The sequence below is a fragment of the Perca fluviatilis genome, chromosome 12, assembly GCF_010015445.1.
Source record: "Perca fluviatilis chromosome 12, GENO_Pfluv_1.0, whole genome shotgun sequence".
Taxonomy (NCBI): Eukaryota; Metazoa; Chordata; class Actinopteri; order Perciformes; family Percidae; genus Perca; species Perca fluviatilis.
Genome location: NC_053123.1, coordinates 29663525 through 29686901, shown reverse-complemented (window position 1 = coordinate 29686901; position 23377 = coordinate 29663525). Strand labels below are relative to the sequence as shown.

The 23377-nt window shown below is 42.1% G+C and overlaps 1 protein-coding gene across 1 annotated transcript in view; it reads left to right on the top strand.

Moving 5' to 3' along the window:
- Nucleotides 1-8735: 8735 nt before the first annotated feature.
- Nucleotides 8736-23377, top strand: part of rftn2 (raftlin family member 2) — a 34503-nt gene continuing 19861 nt past the window's right edge. Inside the window, exon 1 of the mRNA XM_039817595.1 lies at nucleotides 8736-9215. Within this exon, the coding sequence (XP_039673529.1) occupies nucleotides 9077-9215 (139 nt within the window). The 5' untranslated portion in view covers nucleotides 8736-9076. The remainder of the gene's footprint in view (nucleotides 9216-23377) is intronic.

Sequence of the window (23377 nt, the reverse complement as noted above, 5' to 3'; positions counted from 1 at the left end):
GTCTTCCTCCTCTCCCTCCTCGCCTTCCTCCTTCACCATGTCCTCGTCCTCATCCTCCTCCTCCTTCTCCTCCTCCTCGACCATGTCATCTTCCTCTTCCTCTTCCTCTTCCTCTCCCTCTCCCTCTCCCTCTCCCTCTCCCTCTCCCTCTCCCTCTCCCTCTCCCTCCTTGACCGTCATTTCTCTGTGGATCCATTGTTCCAAAACTCAATGAACTGACTCTGGCCATTTTATCTATCTACTGAAAGTTCTGATTGGTGTGTGATCAATTTTGACTCGTAGTGTTTCCACCTGGGTAATTGTGTGCTAATTGAGCTTCAGCTGTGCTGACTTGAGTGAGCAATATTGAATGCTGTGCTTTCTAAATGACAACATGGTGTAGGCAATGAGAAATTAAGGGATTTGTGTGTAGAGTTTTGCAGTAACAGTTCAACAAATCTGACTCGTGTCAAAACCAGGGAAAAGTGTTTATAGTTTAGTGAAATGGGTGTGCTTTTTGAAAAATGGCATTATGGTTTTGAAATTTTAGTTCAAAAGCCTGGTTATAGTGTTTAAGCAATTGAGAAAAACTGTAAGTAAAGAGTCTGAATACTTCTTCCACCACTGCTTGAGAAAATTAGTAGTATAGTATAGTATATTTTGCACCAGACAAAATGTCTCCAATGAGCATTAAATATACTCAGCACAGCAATAACATTTAAACACACACACACACACACACACACACACGGGATGAAATAATTCTTCAAAAATAACTGCACAAACTACAAGCTGAGCTTCCTGCAGGAAACCACTATCATTCAGGAGCTCCACCCGTCCAAGATGCGCTGGGAAGGAAACCCGGGGCCCTCCTCCACTAAACACAGCCCTCAGTGTGGTAAGGAAGTGACTAGTTCATACAGCAGTACATTAAAGGTGCACTATGAGTTCCTGCATGACGTCACTTCTGTTGACGTTCCAAGTAAATCCCAAACAAAACAGAGCAAGCTCGCCCCTCCCCCCAATGTTTCCGTAACTTTTTTTTTTTTACTTAACTGTCATAACTAACTGACTGTCACTAACCCTCACCCCCTCCCCCAACCATCTTGTCGGTGATTGGCTGGAACGTGGTTTGTTGTATTTTGGTACACAGCCTGTGCCCCTAGTGTTTGTTTGACATTTATGACCCCAGTGTTGTGTCCCGAGACCGGACTTTTTCAAGGTGTATTCAGGGGGGCAGGCAGCTAGCGGATCTAGGAGAGCTGCCTGCGATTTGAGACAAAAATGAAATCGCGCTGAAACCATGCAGGAACTCATAGTGCACCTTTAAACACTCCTGAAGACCTCTCAGCTTTAATTCATAACGTCACGATAAGATCAGAGAAGAGTCTCAGGGAGCTGTGTCTGACACTTTTGATTTCATTATGTAATAATGAAATCATCATGCATTTTGTTTTGTATCAATAAAATGAATCTGCAAAATAACTAAAGGCTATTTTAGTTATTTTAGATAGATAGATAAGTAGAAAGTGGCATAAAATGGATAGATAAGTAGAAAGTGGCATGAGATGGTAAGTAAAGTACAAGCGTGTTCAAAAGAACAATACTTGAGTAAATGTAGTTAGTTACTTTCCACCTCTCGTGTCTATAACATCATATGTGTTGACACTTTTTTATTTTATTATATAATAATACATAATCATTTATTAAATGGGGTGACGCCTGCGAGCTAGTTCAGGCTGCCAACTCCAGCTGCACTGCGAGCACACACGTGACATGCCTCACTCCCCCATCTCTGCCTTTTCATACCCTGCACCTGTATCGCTGCCCGCTGTTAGCCACCACTCCAGCATCTATCTGCAGCCTCCGGCCAGGGGGGGAAGCTATATATCTCACCCAATATCTCATGTAAACCAAAACTGCGGGGAGTGATGAGGTCAGCGTCTGGCCGCCAAGCCAAACACAAGGTTCTGCTGTTATAATAAACATTTCAAACGTGAGTTGTCTGACTGAAATGACTTTTATTTTGTATTAACCCTTGTGTTGTCCTGGGGTCAAAGGTTAATTCGACGCAGAAAGTCCAGGATTCAAATGCGATCTGTAAAGGTTTTCCTGCATGTCTTCCCCCCTCTCTCTCCTCTTTCATATCTCTCTGCTTTCCTATCCATTAAAGGCAGAAATGCCCCCCCCCAAAAAAAAAAACATTTGACCTGTTTATATTGGAAATATGGGTTTCTTTCAACTAAAATGCCCCAAAATAACTTGATATTTATTTTTAAAGGCCAGTTATTTCATAGATCCAGGATACTATGCATCCTGATAAAGTTCCCTTGGCCTTTGGAATTAAAATAGCCCCCCCACATCATCACATAGCCTTCACCATACCTAGAGATTGGCATGGTTTTATGTCGGTTAGCCTAATAGCTGGTTTGATTTGCATTGAGAGGTGATTTTATGGAAAGTACTCCATGCCAATCTCTAGGTATGGTGAAGGGTATGTGATGATGTGGGGGGGGGCTATTTTACAGTTTTTTCCAACTGCTTACACAAAACTGCACACACAAAATGCAAAATGCCTCACATCTCCTTCAAAATGAAACACTGCATTCAAAATACCATAAACACATGTCAAAATGAAGCATTTGCATCAAATGGCAAACACTTTTTTCATAATAGTACATTTTTGGATATACCATGTACACACTGTTGTTCTAAATCTAAAGCTCTTTAGTCTTTCATAGGCTTATATCTATATTTACAATGTTCTAGAGAGACAGTAATCTGCTGAGAGGGGTTGAAAAGTGCACTGTAAAAAACAATGTAATGTTACAGTAAAACAGAAAATATTGATTGAGCAAAACATTAAGTTTGTAAGAATAGCACGGTGTTGTATACAGTAGCATGGAACGAGAAAACAAAAGTACAAACATATGTAAACCAAAGGTATCATTTTTACAATAAAGAATGTGTGTGTGTGTGTGTGTGTGTGTGTGTGTGTGTGTGTGTGTGTGTGTGTGTGTGTGTGTGTGTGTGTGCGCATGCTTGAGTGTTGGGGGGGGGGGACAGAATTGTATGCACTCTGTGCAAAACAAAGTCTGATTGATTTGTAATGCTGAAATCGTCATTAGATAGTTGCATGTAGTATGGACGCCACTGTAAAGCTACTCAGGATGGGCTTCTCTCATTGGTCAATCCGTGGTTGATCACATGATGAATAAGTGTGGCCTTGATCTCATCAGAGATGGCTCTCCTTCTTACTCTTCTTCCCTCCTCCTCCTCCTCCTCGTTGTTGTCCCCTGTCTCTCCCTCCTCCTCCCCTTGCTCTCTGTCTATTGTTGGCATCCATTGTTCAAAACAGGTAATCTGACCTTTGACCTATGTATAGGCCTATACTAAAGCAATGATTGGTTAGTGTTCAGTTATGACATAATGTGTTTGCAAATGTGAGGAGTGTGTGTGTGCCCTGGTAAATAAGTGTAGGATTTTGATTGGTTGTGTTTAGAAAAGGAAAGCAAGTCACTTCCTGTTAGATATTTGTGTCTTAGGTAGAGAATTGTGTTTAATGTTTTGAAAAAAGTGTTTTATGCAATTGAAAGCTGAGTGAAAGGCTGAGAAATAGTTTATGGTTTTGGAGATTTGCCGTGTAAGCAGTTGGAAAAAACTGTATTATGTATAATGTGTTTATATACTGAATGCTAAATAGGAGGACTTAAAGAAAGAATTGGATTAAACAGACATGCAGGTGTTTGAACTGAACAGCAGCGAGGTGGACATGTTCAACAAAGAGAAATATTTATTTTTTATTTATTTATATTCATACAGTTGATGCACAGTAAATATTTTTAGGACTTCCACTGTTGTCCTCCTTTCCTCTAATAATGCCTCTCATCCAGCAGCTGCTTCCTCTCTTCCTCTCCTTCCTGTCATTCATTCAGAGTCGGGCAAAAGAAAAAAGTGGCTGAAATCATCACCGGAAAACTTATATCAATCACAACAGAATAATGAGTTTTTTTATTATTGTTATTATAAACAAAAGCCTTCTAACATTTAACATTATTCATATCTGTCTTATTAATATCCTGTACATAAAATAACATGATGTGGTGTAAAGGTCTGTGTCATTTTCTTCTCTGATCCAGTTAGACAACACTTAACTCCTCCTAAAGTCCTCAACAATGAGACCAGATGAGCAATTAGTGAAGAGCTGAAATGGATCCAAATGTGTGTGTGTGTGTGTGTGTGTGTGTGTGTGTGTGTGTGTGTGTGTGTGTGTGTGTGTGTGTGTGTGTGTGTGTGTGTGTGTGTGCCTGTGTGTCTATGTGTCTGTGTGGCTTTATGTGTGTGTGTGTTTGTATATATGTGTGTGTGTGTGTGTGTGTGTGTGTGTGTGTGTGTGTGTGTGTGTGTGTGTGTGTGTGTGTGTGTGTGTGTGTGTGTGTGTGTGTGTGTTGTTTTTGTATGAGGTTATACAGCTGGCGTTACTGGCTCAGAGCCTCAGCTGCCACGCTGACAGTTTAGTTCCCTCATCACTGTGAATGAGATTTCTTTTAAAAAGCTTACAATTTCCTTTTAGAAATGTGGCCGGGTTAGGGCAGTTGGTAGAGCAGGCGCCCATATACAGAGGTTTACTCCTCGACGCCGCGGGTTCGACTCCGACCTCAGGTCTGTTGCTGCATGTCATTCCCCCCTCTCTCTCTCCCCTTTCATGTCTTCATCTGTCCGGTGGAAATAAAGGCCTAAAAATGCCCCAAAAAAATCGTTTAGTTTTATTTTACTGTGGCGCAGTTTTTGTTCAAGGACAGTGATTTTTTAGTTGCCCTGACCTGTTTGTCAATTGTCAATGTCAATTTTATTTATATAGCACCTTTTATTACAAGTAAACCCAACGTGCTTTACATTAAAAACAGCATACACATTTAAAAAAAGCAGAATATTTAACAAAAACAAACAAACAAACATACAAGTACACATTCACACACACACACACACACACACACACACACACACACACACACACTGTTTGTCTCACCTAATACCTGTATCTCTACAAAATGTACCAAAAAGTTGGACGAACAGTGAAATGGAAACTGTTCATGATTTAAAGAAAGGAAATACTTTTGTTACTTGGACAGATTTAGTCGTATCAATGCAGATTCTTTCAAGTATATTACAGTAACTAGTAGTAGCTTATATAACTAGAAGGTGATGATGATGATGATGATGATGATGATGATGATGATGATGATGATTTGAGGTTGTAGTGCCTAAAACTCTGTCCTTGGCTTAAAATCTGTGGACACACTTTGAAAAGCAACTCAAGACCCACCTGTTTAGACCTGCCTTTGTTTTTTTTTTATTTTAAGCGAGTTCTATTTTTGCAGTGGTTTGCTCTTCTAAGTCTGTATTCATGTAATTTCTTTTGTGAAGCACTTGAAAGTTGTTATATAAATTAAGTGACTCACTTACTTACATATTGTCGCTGTCGGGTGCAACCTTTGCATGTCCAAAACTGTTGTTTTTCAGGAAATAAAATTTAAGATTTGAAAACATTATATTGAACTATTTACCTCCGACAAAGTCAGAGGAAATTGCCTTGTCGCTGTTTAAGTATTTGTAAAACCACGAGACAGACTCAAAGGGTGACCAATAGCATTGATTTATGAAAAAAAGGTTATGAGATTTTTTTCAACGATATGTTTATTCTCACAAGAATTTACCAACCATTCAGAATGCAAAAACAAGGACTTAATTGCACGTTCCAAGGGCGTAAATGTGGGTTCAACATTGAGAGATCTCCAACTATCTAGAGAGGTCCCAGGACACGTATGTATTTAAAAAAAAGCAACAAAAACATCCAAATAATTGTCAAAAAAGGGACAAAAAATTCAAAAGGCGACAAATGTCGGATAAAGTGCTAAAGACTTCAGAAAAAAAACTAAAGGAAGTCCACAAAAACGTTGAAAAAAATGTCCCAAAAAAACTTTAAAATGGCAACCAAAACTCAGAAAAAGAAGCGTCGTAAAAACCTCTAAAAGAGCTGACAAAAACTCAAAAAAGAAAAAAGCAACAAAACTAAAAAAGAGATGCAAAAATGTCAGAAAAAACCTTCAAAAGAAAGTGAAACTTCAGAAAAAAACAGTTTTGATTATTCCATTCTCCCGGTAAATTACGCCTATGGCACGCTCATGTGTTGATGAAAAGAGTGAGAAGTAAACCTGCAGGAAACAGAGAGAAGTTCTGGTGTGACCAGTGACAGTCTGGGATCAAAAAACGGCCCTAGCATTTGCAACACACATTTTTGTCAATAACCTAGCTTGGAAATTAGTTAGTTTGCCTTCCGAGTGTATCTTTCCATGCACTTTGCCACAGTACAATCTTTAATATTTGTGGCTGCATGCATAAAATAACTTTTTTTTTAATTTACCAAAGATAAATGATCAGTAGTGGCCCATAGGAGGGTGGCCCCTTCTGGCATTTGCCCAAATTCCAGATGGCCAGTCCGTCACTGGGTGTGACAGACCTGGGATCTGCTTTCCACTTTTATGAGTGCACCTTTCCATCACTAACGAGGGACTTCAGATGGAGTGTGTACTTGGCTGCCTGCTGTGCATCAGTCTTGAACTCTGCACTTCTAATGGCCCTAAATGGAAGTCAGTGAGGTCAGCAGTTAAGGTGTATGTGTGTGTGTGTGTGTGTGTGTGTGTGTGTGTGTGTGTGTGTGTGTGTGTGTGTGTGTGTGTGTGTGTGTGTGTGTGTGTGTGTGTGTGTGTGTGTGTATGTGTGTGTGTGTGTGGAGGGGTCACTGGCTAGACCTTGCTGTTTAACGCCATATGGTCCGGATGTCGTTACAGATTCATTACATAACATGAGAACGGTCATAAAAAAAACAAAAAAAAAAACAGGCAGCGTTTAAAGGTTTAAAGTTATAGACCACAAATGAAGAAAGTAAATCCTCCCAGTCTGGTGTGACCACTGTGATAAATGGTCACTGATTGAATTAGTCTCAGGTAATTAGTGAGGAGAAGAGTGGGCAGATGGCTGACAGACGTAGGCTACAGGCAGAAATTTAAAGGACTATTTTGTGATTTAAAGTGCTCATTTTATGCTCATTTTCAGGTTCATAATTGTATTTAGAGGTTGTATCAGAATAGGTTTACATGGTTAAATTTTCAAAAAACACCATATTTTAGTTGTACTGCACATTGCTGCAGCTCCTCTTTTCACCCTGTGTGTTGAGCTCTCTGTTTTAGCTACACAGTGAGACCTCTCACTTCTGTTCCATCTTTGTTGGGAGTCGCACATGCGCAGTAGCTAGGTAAGGACTACTAGCCAGTCAGAAGCAGAGTATGAGGGCGTGTCCTGACAGTACCTAGGTAAGGACTACTAGCCAGTCAGCAGCAGAGTATGAGGGCGTGCCCTGACAGTACCTAGGTAAGGACTACTAACCAGTCAGAAGCAGAGTATGAGGGCGTGTCCTGACAGTAGCTAGGTAAGGACTACTAACCAGTCAGAAGCAGAGTATGAGGGCGTGCCCTGACAGTACCTAGGTAAGGACTACTAGCCAGTCAGCAGCAGAGTATGAGGGCGTGCCCTGACAGTACCTAGGTAAGGACTACTAGCCAGTCAGAAGCAGAGTATGAGGGTGCCCTGACAGTACCTAGGTAAGGACTACTAACCAGTCAGAAGCAGAGTATGAGGCGCTGCCACGCAGCTAGCGTACGCGAGCATTATAACGTGTGTTCCAAAGTGACCACGTCTGTCTCTGAAGTAAAGGCTGGACTACAATAGAGCTGTTTGGAGCAGTTGGTGAACAGTGTTTTCTGTTGGAGATGGTAAGTCCCTTTGGGGGGGACTTTGGGCTTTTTCACTTTGTAAACCTATTACATGCACAAAAAAAGATATATAACACAATAAAGGAAAGGGAAAAAGCCAAAAAGCATAATAGGAGCACTTTAACATTTTGTCCAGTGAGCTGGCTCAGTAGTGGAAGAAGTATTCAGATCCTTTACTTAAAGGGATAGTTCTGATCTTTTGAAGTGTGGTATATAGCCTATTTTCACTTTGGTTTTACTTCCACCACTGGTCATCGTTAAAATTGTTGTTCATAAACAGACTAGAGTCATTGGTTTTGGCTCTTAAAATTGCCCAACGAAGAATACTCGGACATCCCCCCACCCACTACATTCTGCATGAAACCCTGTGTTTTTTTACACCTAAAAAAAAAATCTAATTTACACTCAGAATGTGGCCAGGATATCTCAGTTGGTAGAGCGGGCGCACATATACAGAGTTTTATGCCTCGAGGCAGAAGGTCCAGGGTTTGAGTCCGACCTGGATTTCCTGCATGTCTCTCTCTTTTTTTTATAACAAGAGTTATTTTGGCAACCACACATCTCTTAACCTCCCAAATAAAGCACAAAATCTCATAACTCACATGTTTTTAAGCTATAGGCTTAAAACGCTGCAACCTAATGCTATTTTGTGTTATATTTATTTATTACTTAGGCCTATTTATTTTGTTATTAATAAATAAATATCTTTGCAGTCTTTGATGTATGTATAAAGGGTTTGGTTAGGTGGATAGAAGGGGAGACTGATTCAAAATGGAAATGTTTTGTAAATGTCAAAGGTAGCCTACAGATGTATAGCCCAAGACTTTCACGATAAAATACTGATTTCAAGAAATTGTTGTTTATTTCAGTATTTTATTTTGAAATCCTTAACGGAAGTTGTATTACAATCGCTGGCTTGATTGTGGAGGAAACTTTTCCAGAGAGAGCGGAGCGGCTCCTCCTCTCCACGCTTCGGACCTGCGTCCACATCAGCGGGACAGCTTTTTGTCAAGAAACTACCGCTTCATGAAAAGAGTCCTCTCTTCGTTAACCGGCGGGTTTCCGTTGCTCAGGGTTTTCCCCGCGGTAATTGTCAGGGTTAACACAGCCACAGGGATTTACGGGGAGGACGGAGGAGGTGATGCAGCGGTCCCGTTAAAGTTGAAGGCTCCAGAGAATCCGTCCGTGTGTCGGCGGCAGGCAGAGCGGCTCCTCCGGTTCTCCCAACGCGCTCGGCGAGCGGCTGTCCCCCCGCCTCGGAGGCCATGGGCTGCGGCTTGCGAAAACTGGAAGACCCGGAGGACAGCAGCCCCGGGAAGATCTACTCCACCTTGAAGAGACCACAAGTGGAGACCAAAACGGAGACTGTGTACGAGTATGTGCTGCTCGACTTCAGTCTGGAAGGTAGGGTGAGATAATCGATGATGCCACGTTTAAATGATCGATAAATCAATCAATCAATACATATTTCTCATAGGCTACAGATAAAACTCCCTTTTATATGTTTACTAAGAGGGAACTTCTCACCTGGATGTGCAAACAAGTGTTATAGCTGAAACAATAATTAATCAAACTTAGTCAATGGACAGAAAATTTATTGGCAACATATTTGATTAATCAGTTAAGTCATTGATCAAACGAAGAAGCTCTACCTAATTCAAGCTGATTTTCTGGGTTTATATCTTTCTTTTATTTTCTTTTTTTTTTAAATTGAATAGCCTTGGGTGTTGGACTGTTGGTCAGACAAGTGGAGCTGAAATGATTAGTTGATTAGTCGATCAACAGCAACTAGTTTGGAAAAATCTGTTTTTTTAAACATAAAAATGACATGTTTTCTGGTTCCACCTTTTCCAATATAAGATTTAAAGATGTCACCTTGCTGGGAACTTTTCTGACATTTTATTCAACCTGAGACAATAAGTCATAAGTCAAAAATGTCATTTGAAAAGTAGGCCAAGTGTTTTTGTTTTCATTTTTCAATCTAAAAAAACAAATATTTGCTGGTTCCAGCTTTTCAAGTGGGAAATCTATTTCATGTCACTGAAGTTCTATATGTTTGTGTTTTAAGGGCTTTAAAGACGTCACATTTGGGACATTGTGATTGTATTATTTAATGTTTTCTGACATTTTACAGTCCAAAAGAATCAACCGTTTAATGGAACATGAATGGTATTTACCATTTATCACCTTTTTAAAAAGGCCTAAAACATTCCTCTTTGTGTAGTTGGCCTTAAAACGATCGTAAATAGCAGACAGCCTGTTTATGGTAGTTTTCATTTGAACATAGTTTGACTTTATTAGTCACACAGGGGCTGTATTTTCCTGTGATGCTTGTAAAGCGACATAAAAGTGACTGTGTTTTTTTAAAATTTCTATTAAATTTTAAAGCCCTTTCAAACTATACATGTTATAACGTTACAGCATCTAACTGTGGACTTTTCCTAGCAACAGGGCTGTTCAGCCGCTCAGCCTATCTAGAAATAGGTCACACAAGGTTTTTTCCTGCCTTCTCCCCTTGGCGCGCACGCACGCACACACACTCACACACACACACACACACGCACACGCACACACACACAGCCGAGAGAGCCCCACCTGCTGTGATATGGAGTCTAATTTGAACATGTGTGATAATCTCAGATGGGCGAGAGGTTGCCATTTTTCCAGAGATAATCCCTTCATCTGGTCCTCCGGCTGGCTGTTGTGACTGTGACCTATTTGGAAGGAAATGGTGATTAAGTTCTGAATGGGAGCCGAGCATGTAAACAGCAGGCCGGCACCATAATGAATCATGGAGGAAAGTGCTGCTTTCCAAGTTAGGGAGGTCAGGGAAGTAAAGTTCGTAATGACTTCAGGATTGTCCAACACCCAACGTGCATCTAGTCCCGTCTACATTACATCCGATCATGTAGTACAATAGTTCTCAAAGTGGACCCTCAGGGCTCCTTAGAGGGGATTCCAGGGGGTCCCCAGCAAAAAAGTGCCATATAATTCCATCCATAATTAACACAATGACAGAATGTATGACTTTTATTTTATATTTTGGTCATAGCTTTCAGAGACTTTCTGTAATAAAACATCTTAAAGCAAAAATCCTATCAGATGGGGACCCTTGGACAAAATCTAATCTAGTCCATGGTCTAGTTTCTGTTAGTTTGGGGGTCCTTGATGTCAAAAAGTTTGAGAATCACTGCTCAACGGTTATTTTCATTACACGTTCGCCTATAAGATGTCAGAAAATAGTAGAAAATGGCTAGCACAACTTTCCAGAACCCAAGGAGACGTCTTTGAATGTGTTGTTTAAACCCAAAAGGTATTTAATCTACTGTTATAGAAGACTCAAGCCTGGGACCGACCTACAAAGACTAGACAAACCACACATAAAGATTGTTTCCACTATGGCTGCCCCCCTCTTAATCGATCAGTCGACTAATTGGTCGTTTTGAGTAGTCGACTAAGATTTCTTTAGTCAGTTATTCATTGTGTGTGCTTGTTTTCATGCTGAAAGACTTATTATCAGAAAAGTTATGAGCACATCTATGGTAAACACAAGATTTAAAGTGGTGCTTTGGTGCGATTCTTTGTGGAGCAACTCAGTTTTACAGATCTGTCGATTCAATCAACTAATGGACTAGTCTGCCCTAACTTCCACCAACTTGCAGAAATTGCTTTGACAGTCAGGAAAGAGCATAAACCTTACGACTGAGTGAATACATTAAATACAAAACTCTCAACGAGCTTAGACCAACCTGCAAGTCATGCAAGAATGCCAGTTGTTGCGTGTTCTGGTACCAAAACAAACGTGGACGACAACCAGAAGCTTGAACTCTTTACTGCTGCGGCAAGTCCCATCAGCTGTCACTAATTAGTCTTAATGCCCTGAGTAAGTTAGACCGCAAAATGAAGCTTGTGTGTTGTCTGGTTAAAGTTGTCTCTGTAGCCGCTGGCTGTCTGAATTCAGCCAAAGACCATATCAGTGTTTTCCCTCGGTTTGTGGAAGATTAGGTGCGTGGATTTCAAGAAAAAGTGAGGTTTTTCAATAAAAGAAAAATGCAGTTTCCCCCTTACATTTTGTGTCTCTTTGTGTGTTTTTGAGTCTCTTTGTAGTCATGTTATGTCTCTTTTTTATTTTTATTTTTTTAAGATTATATTTTGGGCTAGGTGAGAAAGGGGAGACAGGGGAAAGACATGCAGAAAATCGTCCCAGGTCGGATTTCGAACCCTGGACAATGCAATGGAGAAAGGAGGGCGGGGCACCGCGGTCGAGCTGAGTAGAGCTGGTACTAGCAGTGGAAAAACGCCATTAGTAATGCCGACCCAACACCAAACGACTTTTCAAGCGATTCCACTGTCTCAATCGTTTGGTGCAAGGTGGTCATAAGACTCCGTCCGAGCTGTCTTAAAGCCCCAGTGTGTAACGTGTGTAGTTGTTCATTATCAAAATCTGTATTGTCCTTTACAAACTTTTTCATGAATATTGACCACCACCACCAATTTCAAGTATTCCTATTAGCTTGGAATTTTACATTTGCGCTCGCATGAACTGGGTTAGACGCTCCATAATGATGCGCCATCTTGAAATACGGTAGCCAGTAAGGGACATACAGGCTATACTGCTCTGCCTTTCGCGTTTTCGACTCCCAGCTGCTGTTAAAGGGTATCGTCGCTTCCCGGCCCCCGGCAAGTTTAAAGAAGGAAACCTGGAGGACCAAACATATTCAAAATCCAAATTTTAAGAACCGGAGTCTTCTTCTTCGCCCAGAAAAAGAAAATGGATATTGAAAAGAGCAAGAGACCGGAAAAAGAGTGAACATTGGAGCTCCTTTGGAGGCACACACCAAATACCAACTAGTTAATTATCCTCCGGACCGCTGCAGTCTCCTTTTCTTTCTCTTCTTTCCGTCGGGTGGCGTGCGTGCCCACTCGTGGTGTCCGCACCACTCTCCGACATGAACTCATGGATGTATTAAGAGAACGTATGAACTCCAACAATGACGGCTGATAGACGGCTTTTTGTTCACCTTCGCTTTTTGAAGCGTGAAGGCTAGGGTTGGGCATCGAGAACCGATTCCTACTCGGAATCGTTTCAAAAATTACGATTCCATCGGAATCGTTTCTTTTTTTGGAATCGTTTGGAGGATTTGGTTTCAAATCTGATCATGGTTTCCAAATTTAACATGCGCAAGTTTTGGTTTCCATAGCGGCCAGGCGCTTGTTGTGTTGCAGCCATGGAGCACAGTAAGCGGCGCTCTAGTGTGGCTTTATTTTACGTTGAAAAAGCCTCGTCAAACTGCAACCCAACTTTTGATTCAAAATAAAACTTTTCTCTTATTTGTGAAATAAGCACGTGACCCGTTTCAACTCCACCACTCAAAGAATCGGAATCGAGAATCGATAAGAACCGGAATCGAAAGGAAGAATCGGAATTGGAATCAGAATCGTTAATATCCAAACGATGCCCAACCCTAGTGAAGGCTACCGTAGCTGTGGCGAGAGAGAGTTGATTGCGATATATGATCTCAACGCTAGATGGGAGTAATTCTTACACAGTGTAGCTTTAAGTCAGTCCTTTTCCCGTCTTGATGTTCTGACAAAATCAAACGTGTTTCATATTGTCGTAAGGGTGAAGTCTTTGCAAAATCTTCTAGTCTGGGACTCAAAACTCATTGTGACATCATCATCATAATAATAATAATAATAATAATAATAATAACAATACGTTTATTTGATATAGCACCTTTTACAGACAAAGTCACAAAGTGCTTCACATGATAAACATTTGTAAAAATACAGTACAATCCAACAGAAAATTAACAAGGGGAATAAAAAGAAAATAATTATTGAATGACCAATGAAAATCATTTCAACGATTAAAACCCAAAGTTTACAGACCAGGGTCAAAAGCGAATTTAAACAAATGTGTCTTCAGCTGCTTTTTAAAAGCTTCAACAGAGACTGCAGAACGTCAGACAGTAGGAAGGGCGTACCACAGCTTTGGAGCCACCGCTTCAAAGGAACGGTCACCCTTTAGTTTTTAAACGAGTGCACGGGACCACCAGTAGTCCCTGGTTAGAAGACCTGAGGGACCTGTTAGTGGTGTACCGATGGAGCAGGTCCGAGATACAAACAGGTGCCAGACCATGCAAGGCTTTATAAGCCAGAACAAGAACTTTTAAATTGGATCCTGAATTTGATCGGAAGCCATCGTAATGAGTATAAAATTGTGTGTGAGTGATGTGCGACATCCTGCTGGACCTGGTCAACAGCCTGGCAGCAGAGTCCTGGACCAGTTGTAGGCGGTCCTGGGACAACTTGCTAAGACAAGTGAAAATGGAGTTGCAGTAATCAAGCCGGATGACAGATTGTCTTTAGATGTGAGATGGTGTCAGACTTTGGTCTTCTCAAAGTATTTTCAGAGTCTTCTAGTGTATGGTATAGGCATAAGACTTTCATTCATATCCCATCAATAATTTAAAGATTTTAGATTTAATATTTTTGAAGCAAACCTTGGCCTAAAGCTGTTATTATGTATCAGATTTAAATGTTACCAACATTTAGGTAAATGTAAGCATTAGATGGGACTCTGCATCCGCAGATACCTGATTTTAAAGGACTTGGATCAGGCTCAGGGGCCACCAAAACTTTAGTTATTAGTCAATGCTGCTTTGCTGCACGCGGTTTTGTCCTGGAAAGTTTTTCGGAAGTGCTCCGATTCGTTGTGCCTGTCATCAGCAGGGAGTCATGGGTTCTGCTCTCAGACAGACTTCTAAATACAGTACTTCAGAGAGGGTGTGAGTCATAGATTGTGTCTGGATCCACCTTGAACAAACACCAGTAATCAGAAAACATCTCAAATGCTTGTCTCTCTAAAGAAATGTAGGTTTGTGCTCAGTTGTGCAGCTAGAGCGGAGGATTGTTGGGGTATGAACTTGAACATTTTGTCCGAGTTGTTTGAGAGTCCTCTACCAGACGTGCTCTACAAATCTGAGACTTTTTCACCTGCAAATGATCAAACCAGCGGCCTAGATTTGGTCACTTGCATCCCTGAATACTTCCACGTGCGGCTTGATTATATGATCAGAATATACAGCAGTGTGTTCTGTAATTGGTTTAGGAAACAAAGAGGAATCCAAGACTCTAAATGCATTTGTGACGTGTGAGTAAATGGTAAAAAAATGCAGGTTTATTTATTATTAATCATCACAGACTTGAAATGTGCAAATACTGTATATATTTCTCTCAAAGTGGAAGGCTCCTTTTTTTTTTTTTTGGAACTGGACTGATTCCAGTCCCTAGTAGTCATGTGCAGTCCGGTGATCTGGTGGTCTTTTACAAGACTTGAAATAGTTTGCTTCAGTTAAGACCTGTGTTTATCACATTATTTTATGATTTGCTTTAAAAAAAAAAAAAAAAAAAGATAATCTCTGTCTTGGTTTCTTGACAAATGCGAGCTGAAAAGCCAAAATGTGCCACTAAATGTGCGTTTTCCTGGTCACACTGTCTGCATCTTCATCCACCTGCAACTGCATATTCTTCTTTCTTTCGGTTTCTAATAGAATTGCACATAGTGTTTCTCAATGCTGCCGATTTAGAATCACTAAGGGCCTTATTTTACTGCGTGAAGCGTCTGGCGCAGGTGCGTTTAGGGCGTGTACGAATCCACTTTTGCTAGTTTAACGGCGGAAAAAAGGGTCCGTGCACCAGGCGCATGGTTCAAAAGGGTTGTACTTAGCGAATCAAATTCGGAATATTGTCATATTCGGAATAATAGTGGATTATTCCTGTGCATGTAAACATACTCACTGGCTTTAGATCAGGTTTTTGTCGGTCAATGGCACGATCACCAACGCCTCAAGATAGCAATACGCCGGAGCGACCTCTAGCTCACTCAGTAAGAGCGTGTGCCCCTTGTAGGCTGAGTCCTTTGAAGCGGCCCGGGTTCGAATCCGACCTGCGGCCCTTTGCTGCGTTTCATCCCCTCTCTTTCTCTCCCCCTTTCCTGTCTGTCCACTGTCACTGTCGATTAAAAGGAAAACTCCCAAAAAAAGCAATATGCCAATAATGCACCTGAACGCACCTCCCTGTAAGACCAGCACGCCCAAGTCGTGGGTGCTGGACGGGAAATTGACAACTGCGTCGGTTTTAAACTAGCAAAGACACTTGCGTTGGGCTTTGTGACATGTGAGTTAACTAGGGGTGGGAATCACCAGAACTCATTATGAAAATGTTTACTGAGGTAATAAATCAAGTGAGAAGTGGGTCACTTTCTCGTAGACTTCTACAGAAACCCAACTCCTTTTGCAACCGCACGTGCCGCCCCCCTGCTGGAATTCAGATAGAATGCAGGTTTAAGGCACTTCCGCGTTTGCAGCACTTCGCCAAACCGGATGCATTGTCTATTAATATTTACAGTCAATGGTATCGATACAGTATTGCCACGGAAAATATAGCGATACTATGCTTATACTATGATTTTTGTTTTTTCCCCCGCCCCTAGTGTTAACACAACAAACAAGATTAATATCTTCGCGGTGTCTTTCCAGCTTTAATTGGCCGATTTGAGTTTTTTTGAAGGAGGAGGTGTAGAGCGAGTCAGCAGTCTCGGATTCAGCGCATGCCATTCCTGACGCGCACCTGGCCGACAGATGCCTCACAGTTTGGGGGACGTCTACGAATCCTCTGCTGCATGTCTCGTTGAACTGCTTTTCTGTAATGGGTTTTTGTCCAGGCAAGTTCACCCACGTGTACCACCCTTTTTTCACCAAAACATTTGTGCAGATGTATTTTAAAGAAGCAGACTCTGCAGAGACTCTGATCCCCGTAGTTTATTGTAAGCAGGATGCCATTGTGAGAATCGTCCCCACACACCGCTCCGTCCTTTGCCGGCCTTGCTTCTCCTTGAAACGATGAAGCGTTTCTGGGACACACACCGACTTACTACCACAACTGTCAGTTTTATCTGCCTCTCTCTTTCTCACACACACACACACACACACACACACACACACACACACACGGATCAGCATCCCCCAGTGTATCTCCCATTGCTGTGCCCAGTAGCAGCAGTGCTCCCAGTCAGCTTGGCCTCATTTTTTTAGTACAGACTGGACGTCAGGCCTGGAGCCAGAGGCAGCACATCAAAGTACCTAATGGCTAATACTTACCCTGAGCCTCATCACTGATGGCTGAGCGAGAAATGATGTGGACTCTGAAGAGGTCTTTATATAGTTATTGATCTTTTCGTTGCAAACCGCTCATTGTGTTCCTTACTTTTAAAGCTCAGTCCAGTAAACCAACTGTTTGTTGAGGTCAAGAGGTCACACAAGAATCTAGGGCTGCAACTCATTTTTGGATGAATCTGTCGATTATTTTCGATTATTTATATTAGTCGTTTGGTCTATAAAATGGTGAAAAGTGTTAATCCGTGTTTTCCCAAAGCCCAAGATGATGTCCTCAAATGTCTTGTTTTGTCCACAACTCAAAGCTATTCAGTTTATTGCCACAGAGGAGAGAAGAAAACTAGAAGATATTCACATTTAACAAGCTGACATCACACAAGTTTGACTTTTCTTTCTCATGAAAGATGACTTAAACCAATCAAAATAGTTGGCGATTAATTTAATAGTTGACAACTAATCGATTCATCTTTGTAGCTCTATGTGGAAGTAAAGTATATAGCTTTTTTTTTTCTTTCTGTAAAGACAATAAAAATCCCCGGTTTCCTCTTGAGACAAATGACTTCCTGCCTGAGGCTGGAGGCCATCCCAACACGTTCCTACTTGAAGTGGACTATGAAGGGGATCGAGGATCAGAGGATGACGTGAAGGGTGCGCAGCACAGCGATGGCAGGTCAGGACGTGATGAACAAATGAGACCGTACAGAGGGATTTGCGGGTGGAGAGATTGGCTTAACCTGAGGTGACGTGTATTCATCGCCGGTTGGTTGGATAAACGAATGTGGGATGAACTGAAACATTAGAACCTGTCGAGAGATGGCGACTGATTTGTTCAGATGTGGTTTGACCTAGAAATTGATTCACTGGCCTGGTTTTAAAAAGGATATCAGTCTCCCTGCCAGTACCTCATCATCATAATTTCCAGGGATAAGTGCAATTTTCTGTAATCTCTCTTTTCTGTAATCTGGGCATCTGGATTGTTTCAGATTAAAGGCAGTACTTTTATTATTACATTTAGAGGAGATTTTACGGGCAGTCAGTGCAAGGCTGTACAAACCTGGCAACCCACACTTAATAATCAATTATCTTTGATTCCCGTCTGGGTCTTACTTCAGATCTTCAGCTCTTGATTGGCATAATGTGATTTATGCTGAGATGGCCAAATTAGTGGGTTAAATGCCTTCTCTAATCATGTCTAGTCATCTCTAATCATCTCTAATCACTGGATTGGTCGGTTTGAGTTTCATTGTTTATCTGTCCAGCCCGACAACTTTACTGTTCTGGTTCACGCTCAGCGCTCTCGTATCGTCGTTATCGGAGGAAAAAGATACATAAAATCCCACTGTACTCTACCTGCTCAGCAGCAAACTGCAGACAGACACAGTTAGAGACTAGCTGGTGAATATAGTGGAGCATTTAGCGGCTAAAGAGACAGAAATTTCCCCTTTGGAGTAGCCTGGTCCTACCAGACTCTGGTCCATTAGCCTGGTCCTACCAGACTCTGGTCCATTAGCCTGGTCCTACCAGACTCTGGTACACTAGCCTGGTCCTACCAGACTCTGGTACACTAGCCTGGTCCTACCAGACTCTGGTCCATTAGCCTGGTCCTACCAGACTCTGGTACACTAGCCTGGTCCTACCAGACTCTGGTCCATTAGCCTGGTCCTACCAGACTCTGGTACACTAGCCTGGTCCTACCAGACTCTGGTCCATTAGCCTGGTCCTACCAGACTCTGGTCCATTAGCCTGGTCCTACCAGACTCTGGTACACTAGCCTGGTCCTACCAGACTCTGGTACACTAGCCTGGTCCTACCAGACTCTGGTCCATTAGCCTGGTCCTACCAGACTCTGGTACACTAGCCTGGTCCTACCAGACTCTGGTCCATTTCATTTGTCCAGAGAGTCTGGCCACTGTCCATTGACAAGTGTTAACTTCCTTGAAGGCGGGTACTTTGTTGAAGTTTAAAACTATTGGATCTGCCCAGAGCCACTCTGGATCTGCCATAACCAATCGCTAACGTTGGGTCGTGACGTCGGCTTAGCATCGCTAGCGTTCGCCTTAGCCAACTCCTTCACCACTAACGGAGCGAGCTGGAAAATCTAACTTTTCCTGAACCACGTGAGGAGGAGGACCACAACATCATGGCCCCCAACACAACTCAGCAAAGACTGTTCTTGCTCGGGCTTTAACTTCTGGATATTCGGCAGCGTTGCCACAACGGACCGAATGGCTTCGCTCGCATCTTTCTCCGCCGCCGTTTCGGAACTACAATTCAAACTAGCGCACGACCTCAACGTCATCGTTCTCAGCCGCTCCCTCTGTTCGCTGATTTGACCGGTAAAGATTTGGCCGGAGAAAACCCAAGAATATACCGCAAACCCAGACCGAGTACTGAAGGAAGTACGTAGGAGGGCGGAGCCAGGCTACCTTTGGAGTTGGTAGAGACCAAAAACGGAGATAAAAGAGAGAGAATATTGGAAGTTCAACATATCAAATTTAAAAGGTTTTGATGTGTCAATGGTTCGCCATTATCAAATGTGTCACTAAATGACTCCTAGAATTAATGATGCAAGAAATGGGAAGAACGAGACAACTTCCTGTTATTCCAACTTGGAAGTGTTCCTGGAGGGTTACCTCCACTACTGTCTTATTAATCCCCTTATTTAAATATTTAAATAGCCTAAATCAGTTACTTTTGTGAGGTTACGGATTCGGAGCAGCACGTTGACAACTGAAGCCAGATACAAACTGCATATATATTCTTCTAAATTAGCAGAATTGACTTAATTTAGATGTAACTCATTTTGGGAATCAGAAATTCCAAATATTATACAACTTGGAGGCTGACGTGAATGTTTTTTTCCGATTTAGTTAGCTAATTGAAGTCTAATAGATATGGCTGTGTGAATGTGGCATTATACCCGCAAAACTTGTCATTGTGGCGTTAGCATTTAGCTCAAAGCAGCCTCACAGAGATGCTTGTTTTTCCATCTAGTGTTACTCTTTGTGTTTTCTCTGCTCCTTGTTGCCAGGCAGCTTTCTCCTTTTCACACCTTCTCGCCGTTTAACATGCGGGCCTGTAAAATCCATCTTGTAAACGCTGTTTGCCTCCTTCGCCTGCCATTCTCTCAGCCCTGTCACCTCTGAGTTGTTGCTTATCTCCTCTCAAGCCCCTAAATCCTCCACCCCCCCCCCTTTTCTCCCTCTCTCCCTCCATCCTGCCAGCTCTCACCTCTACTTCTTTTACCCCTTCCCCCTCTTTGCTAGTCCTCCGTTCTTCCTCTCCTCCTCCTCATTTTTTGTCCCACACAGCACTGAACAGAGGCCTCAGTGTGCGGGTTGAAGGGGCGAGTGGCGGCAGGATGGGAGGGGGTGTGAGGACTGAAAGCAGGGGAGGAGACGAGCAAAAAGGCTGCAACAAAAGCCTTGCTTGGAGGTGTGTGTGTGTGTGTGTGTGTTTTTGTGTGTGTGTGTGTGTGTGTGTGTGTGTGTGTGTGTGTGTGTGTGTGTGTGTGTGTGTGTGTGTGTGTGTGTGTGTGTGTGTGTGTATGACATCATGGTCCTCCTGGGAGCCATTATCTGCACCGTGGACGCCTGTTTATTCGGCGTAACCCTCCAGACGTTGCGAGTGATCCACGTTTGACGTAACAGGCCCTGTTTTGTCCTTTGCGTCTTTTTAAAGAAAAAGAAAGTTGTCCTAAACGTTGTCCACAGTGAAGCATCAACTTTGTCCACAGGCTGCAACTTGTACATGCCCGTGTTAAATTATAAACTCGAGTGTTTGGAGTCAGTGGGGTTTATTAAACCCACAGGAATGCCAGTAAACTGTAGCTGTGTTTGCCCGGCCCCTGCTTTAGTGGTTTCATTGAGGTTCTGGTGGTCTTTAGTCTCATAATTGAGTCAGCCAGACAAACCATTCAGAGGGCTGCAGTGATCTCAGCTGTGTGGACTGGTCTCCTCCATCTCTGGCGTGTTTGTCCGTGAGAATGTGGGGGGTTGTAGTGAGGAATGCTCTCACACACTCGACTTGAAATGCGTTAAATGGAGTGTGTGTGTGTGTGGGGGTGTGTGTGTGTGTGTGTGTGTGTGTGTGTGTGTGTGTGTGTGTGTGTGTGTGTGTGTGTGTGTGTGTGTGTGTGTGTGTGTGTGTGTGTGTGTTCTTGTTTAACTATATTTGTGGGGTCCAAAAACCGAGAATACAGTATACTTGTGGGGTCCGGACAGCTTTGTGGGGCCAAAATGCTAGACCCCACAAGTTTAAAGGGCTGTTTGAGGGTTAAGACTTGGCTTTAGGATTAGGGTTAGAATTAGGTAATGGTTAGGGTGAGGGTAAGGATTAGAATTAGGTTATGGTTAGGGTAAGGGTTAAGGTTAGGCATTTAGTTGTGATGGTTAAGGTTAGGGTAAGGGGCTAGGGAATGCATTATGTCAATGACGGGTCCCCACAAAAATAGTGAAACGCACTCTGTGTGTGTGTGTGTGTGTGTGTGTGTGTGTGTGTGTGTGTGTGTGTGTGTGTGTGTGTGTGTGTGTGTGTGTGTGTGTGTGTGTGTGTGTGTGTGTGTGTGTGTGCTTTTTCATGGGGCACATAGCCAAGCCCCTCTGTGAACAGCCACTCTTTGTGGACACAGGAAGTATGGTGACGGTCACAGGGATTTTCAGCCAGGGTTTTCAAGAAAAACAACACAAGACTCAACCAGCAACCGCTCCTGGAACGCTGCCTGTGTACTCTTTATACCTCTAACTGGTGAGGAAATGGATAACATGGGCATCCGAAATGAGAGATGGATAAACTAGATGACATTTCCAACCGTGTGATCTTTTTTTTTTTTTTTTAAAGCACTGGGGGAGTGTATCCTTTTCTTCAAGCCTTAAAAATCCTCTAAAGTTGTTGCATGTACATCTTGATCTGTATCAAAATGCACACAGTGATAGACAGGCATGATTGTGCAAAAATGCACACGGACTCTACGCCAAAAAATCAGATCTTCGTCAGGTAAAAATGCTTAAAAATGGATGCACACGGTATGCTGTGGTGTCCATTGTTAAGTGTGTATATGTATGTGAATCTCAAGGCAATTAACAATTACAGGTGGCCGTGTTAGCTCAGTTGGTAGAGCAGGCGCACATATATAGAGGTTTACTCCTTGACGCAGCGGCCACAGGTTCGACTCCAACCTGTGGCCCTTTGCTGCATGTCATTCCCCTTCTCTCCTCCCCCCTTTCATGTCTTCATCTGTCCTGTGGAATTAAAGGCCTAAAATGCCCAAAAAAATAATCAACAATTACAGAAGGTACATCTCAAAGACTTTTACAAAAAGCATCAAAAATATCAACACATCAGAAAATACAGTTAAAGGGGAATCTTCTTCTGGGAAACTGTGATGGCCATTCTTAAGTATTTTCCTATATTTTATAGCCAGGCTAAATTTCTCTTTTTGTTTTTCTTCATTCTTAATTTCTGAACCAATCAGAAAAGTCGGTGGCGATCCAGAGGTCTTGAACCAGGCTAGACATTTCATAGACTAAACGATGATCGAGAGAGTAACGGATAATGAAAAGAATCATGAGTTGCAACCTTGTAATAATCAATTACACATAATATCACAGCAGCATGAAGATTACACTCTACTACTTTCTGTGTATCTCCTTTAAGTCCCTTCTTAAAACATACTTTTATCCACAAGCCTTTCCTGATATTTGAGCTTGAACCTCCTTTGAACAGTATTTTTATTCATTTAATTCATTTTAAGGTGGAGTATGAAAAGTGCTCTATGAATAAAGATTATTATTTATTTGTGTGCGTCAGTTTAGAGCCACACCCTTCGTAATGGACAGAAAACCACATCAGAGATCACAGCTGGGGGAGCAGCACTAAATATATGCATACAGAGTGTATATATGTGTGTGTGTATATATAAATAAATATATATATATATATATCCTTTACATAAGAGCGTGGTGAAGTGCTGTTTCCCTCAACGTGCCTGGGTTTGTGGTTATTTTTATGGCCGTCATCAGTTCTTGAAGCCATCAGACACAGCTGGATTCAGGATATTAAAACTGTCAGACCAAGCAGCAGGAGCAGCAGACATTTTTAGTTTCTAGATACATCTTCATATTGCAAGAGGCTTGATGTAAAGGAGTTGGTGGTGACATGTCAATTTCACACCATATGATTTGTTTTGACCATATAAGTGGAAGTATGTCTGAAAAGTTGTTCCATATGTGTTAACTTACTAAATATAGGACCTACTCCGATGCTGGACTAAAATAAATGACAGAACTGATATTAAAATAAATTACTGTGTGTGTGTGTGTGTGTGTGTGTGTGTGTGTGTGTGTGTGTGTGTGTGTGTGTGTGTGTGTGTGTGTGTGTGTGTGTGTG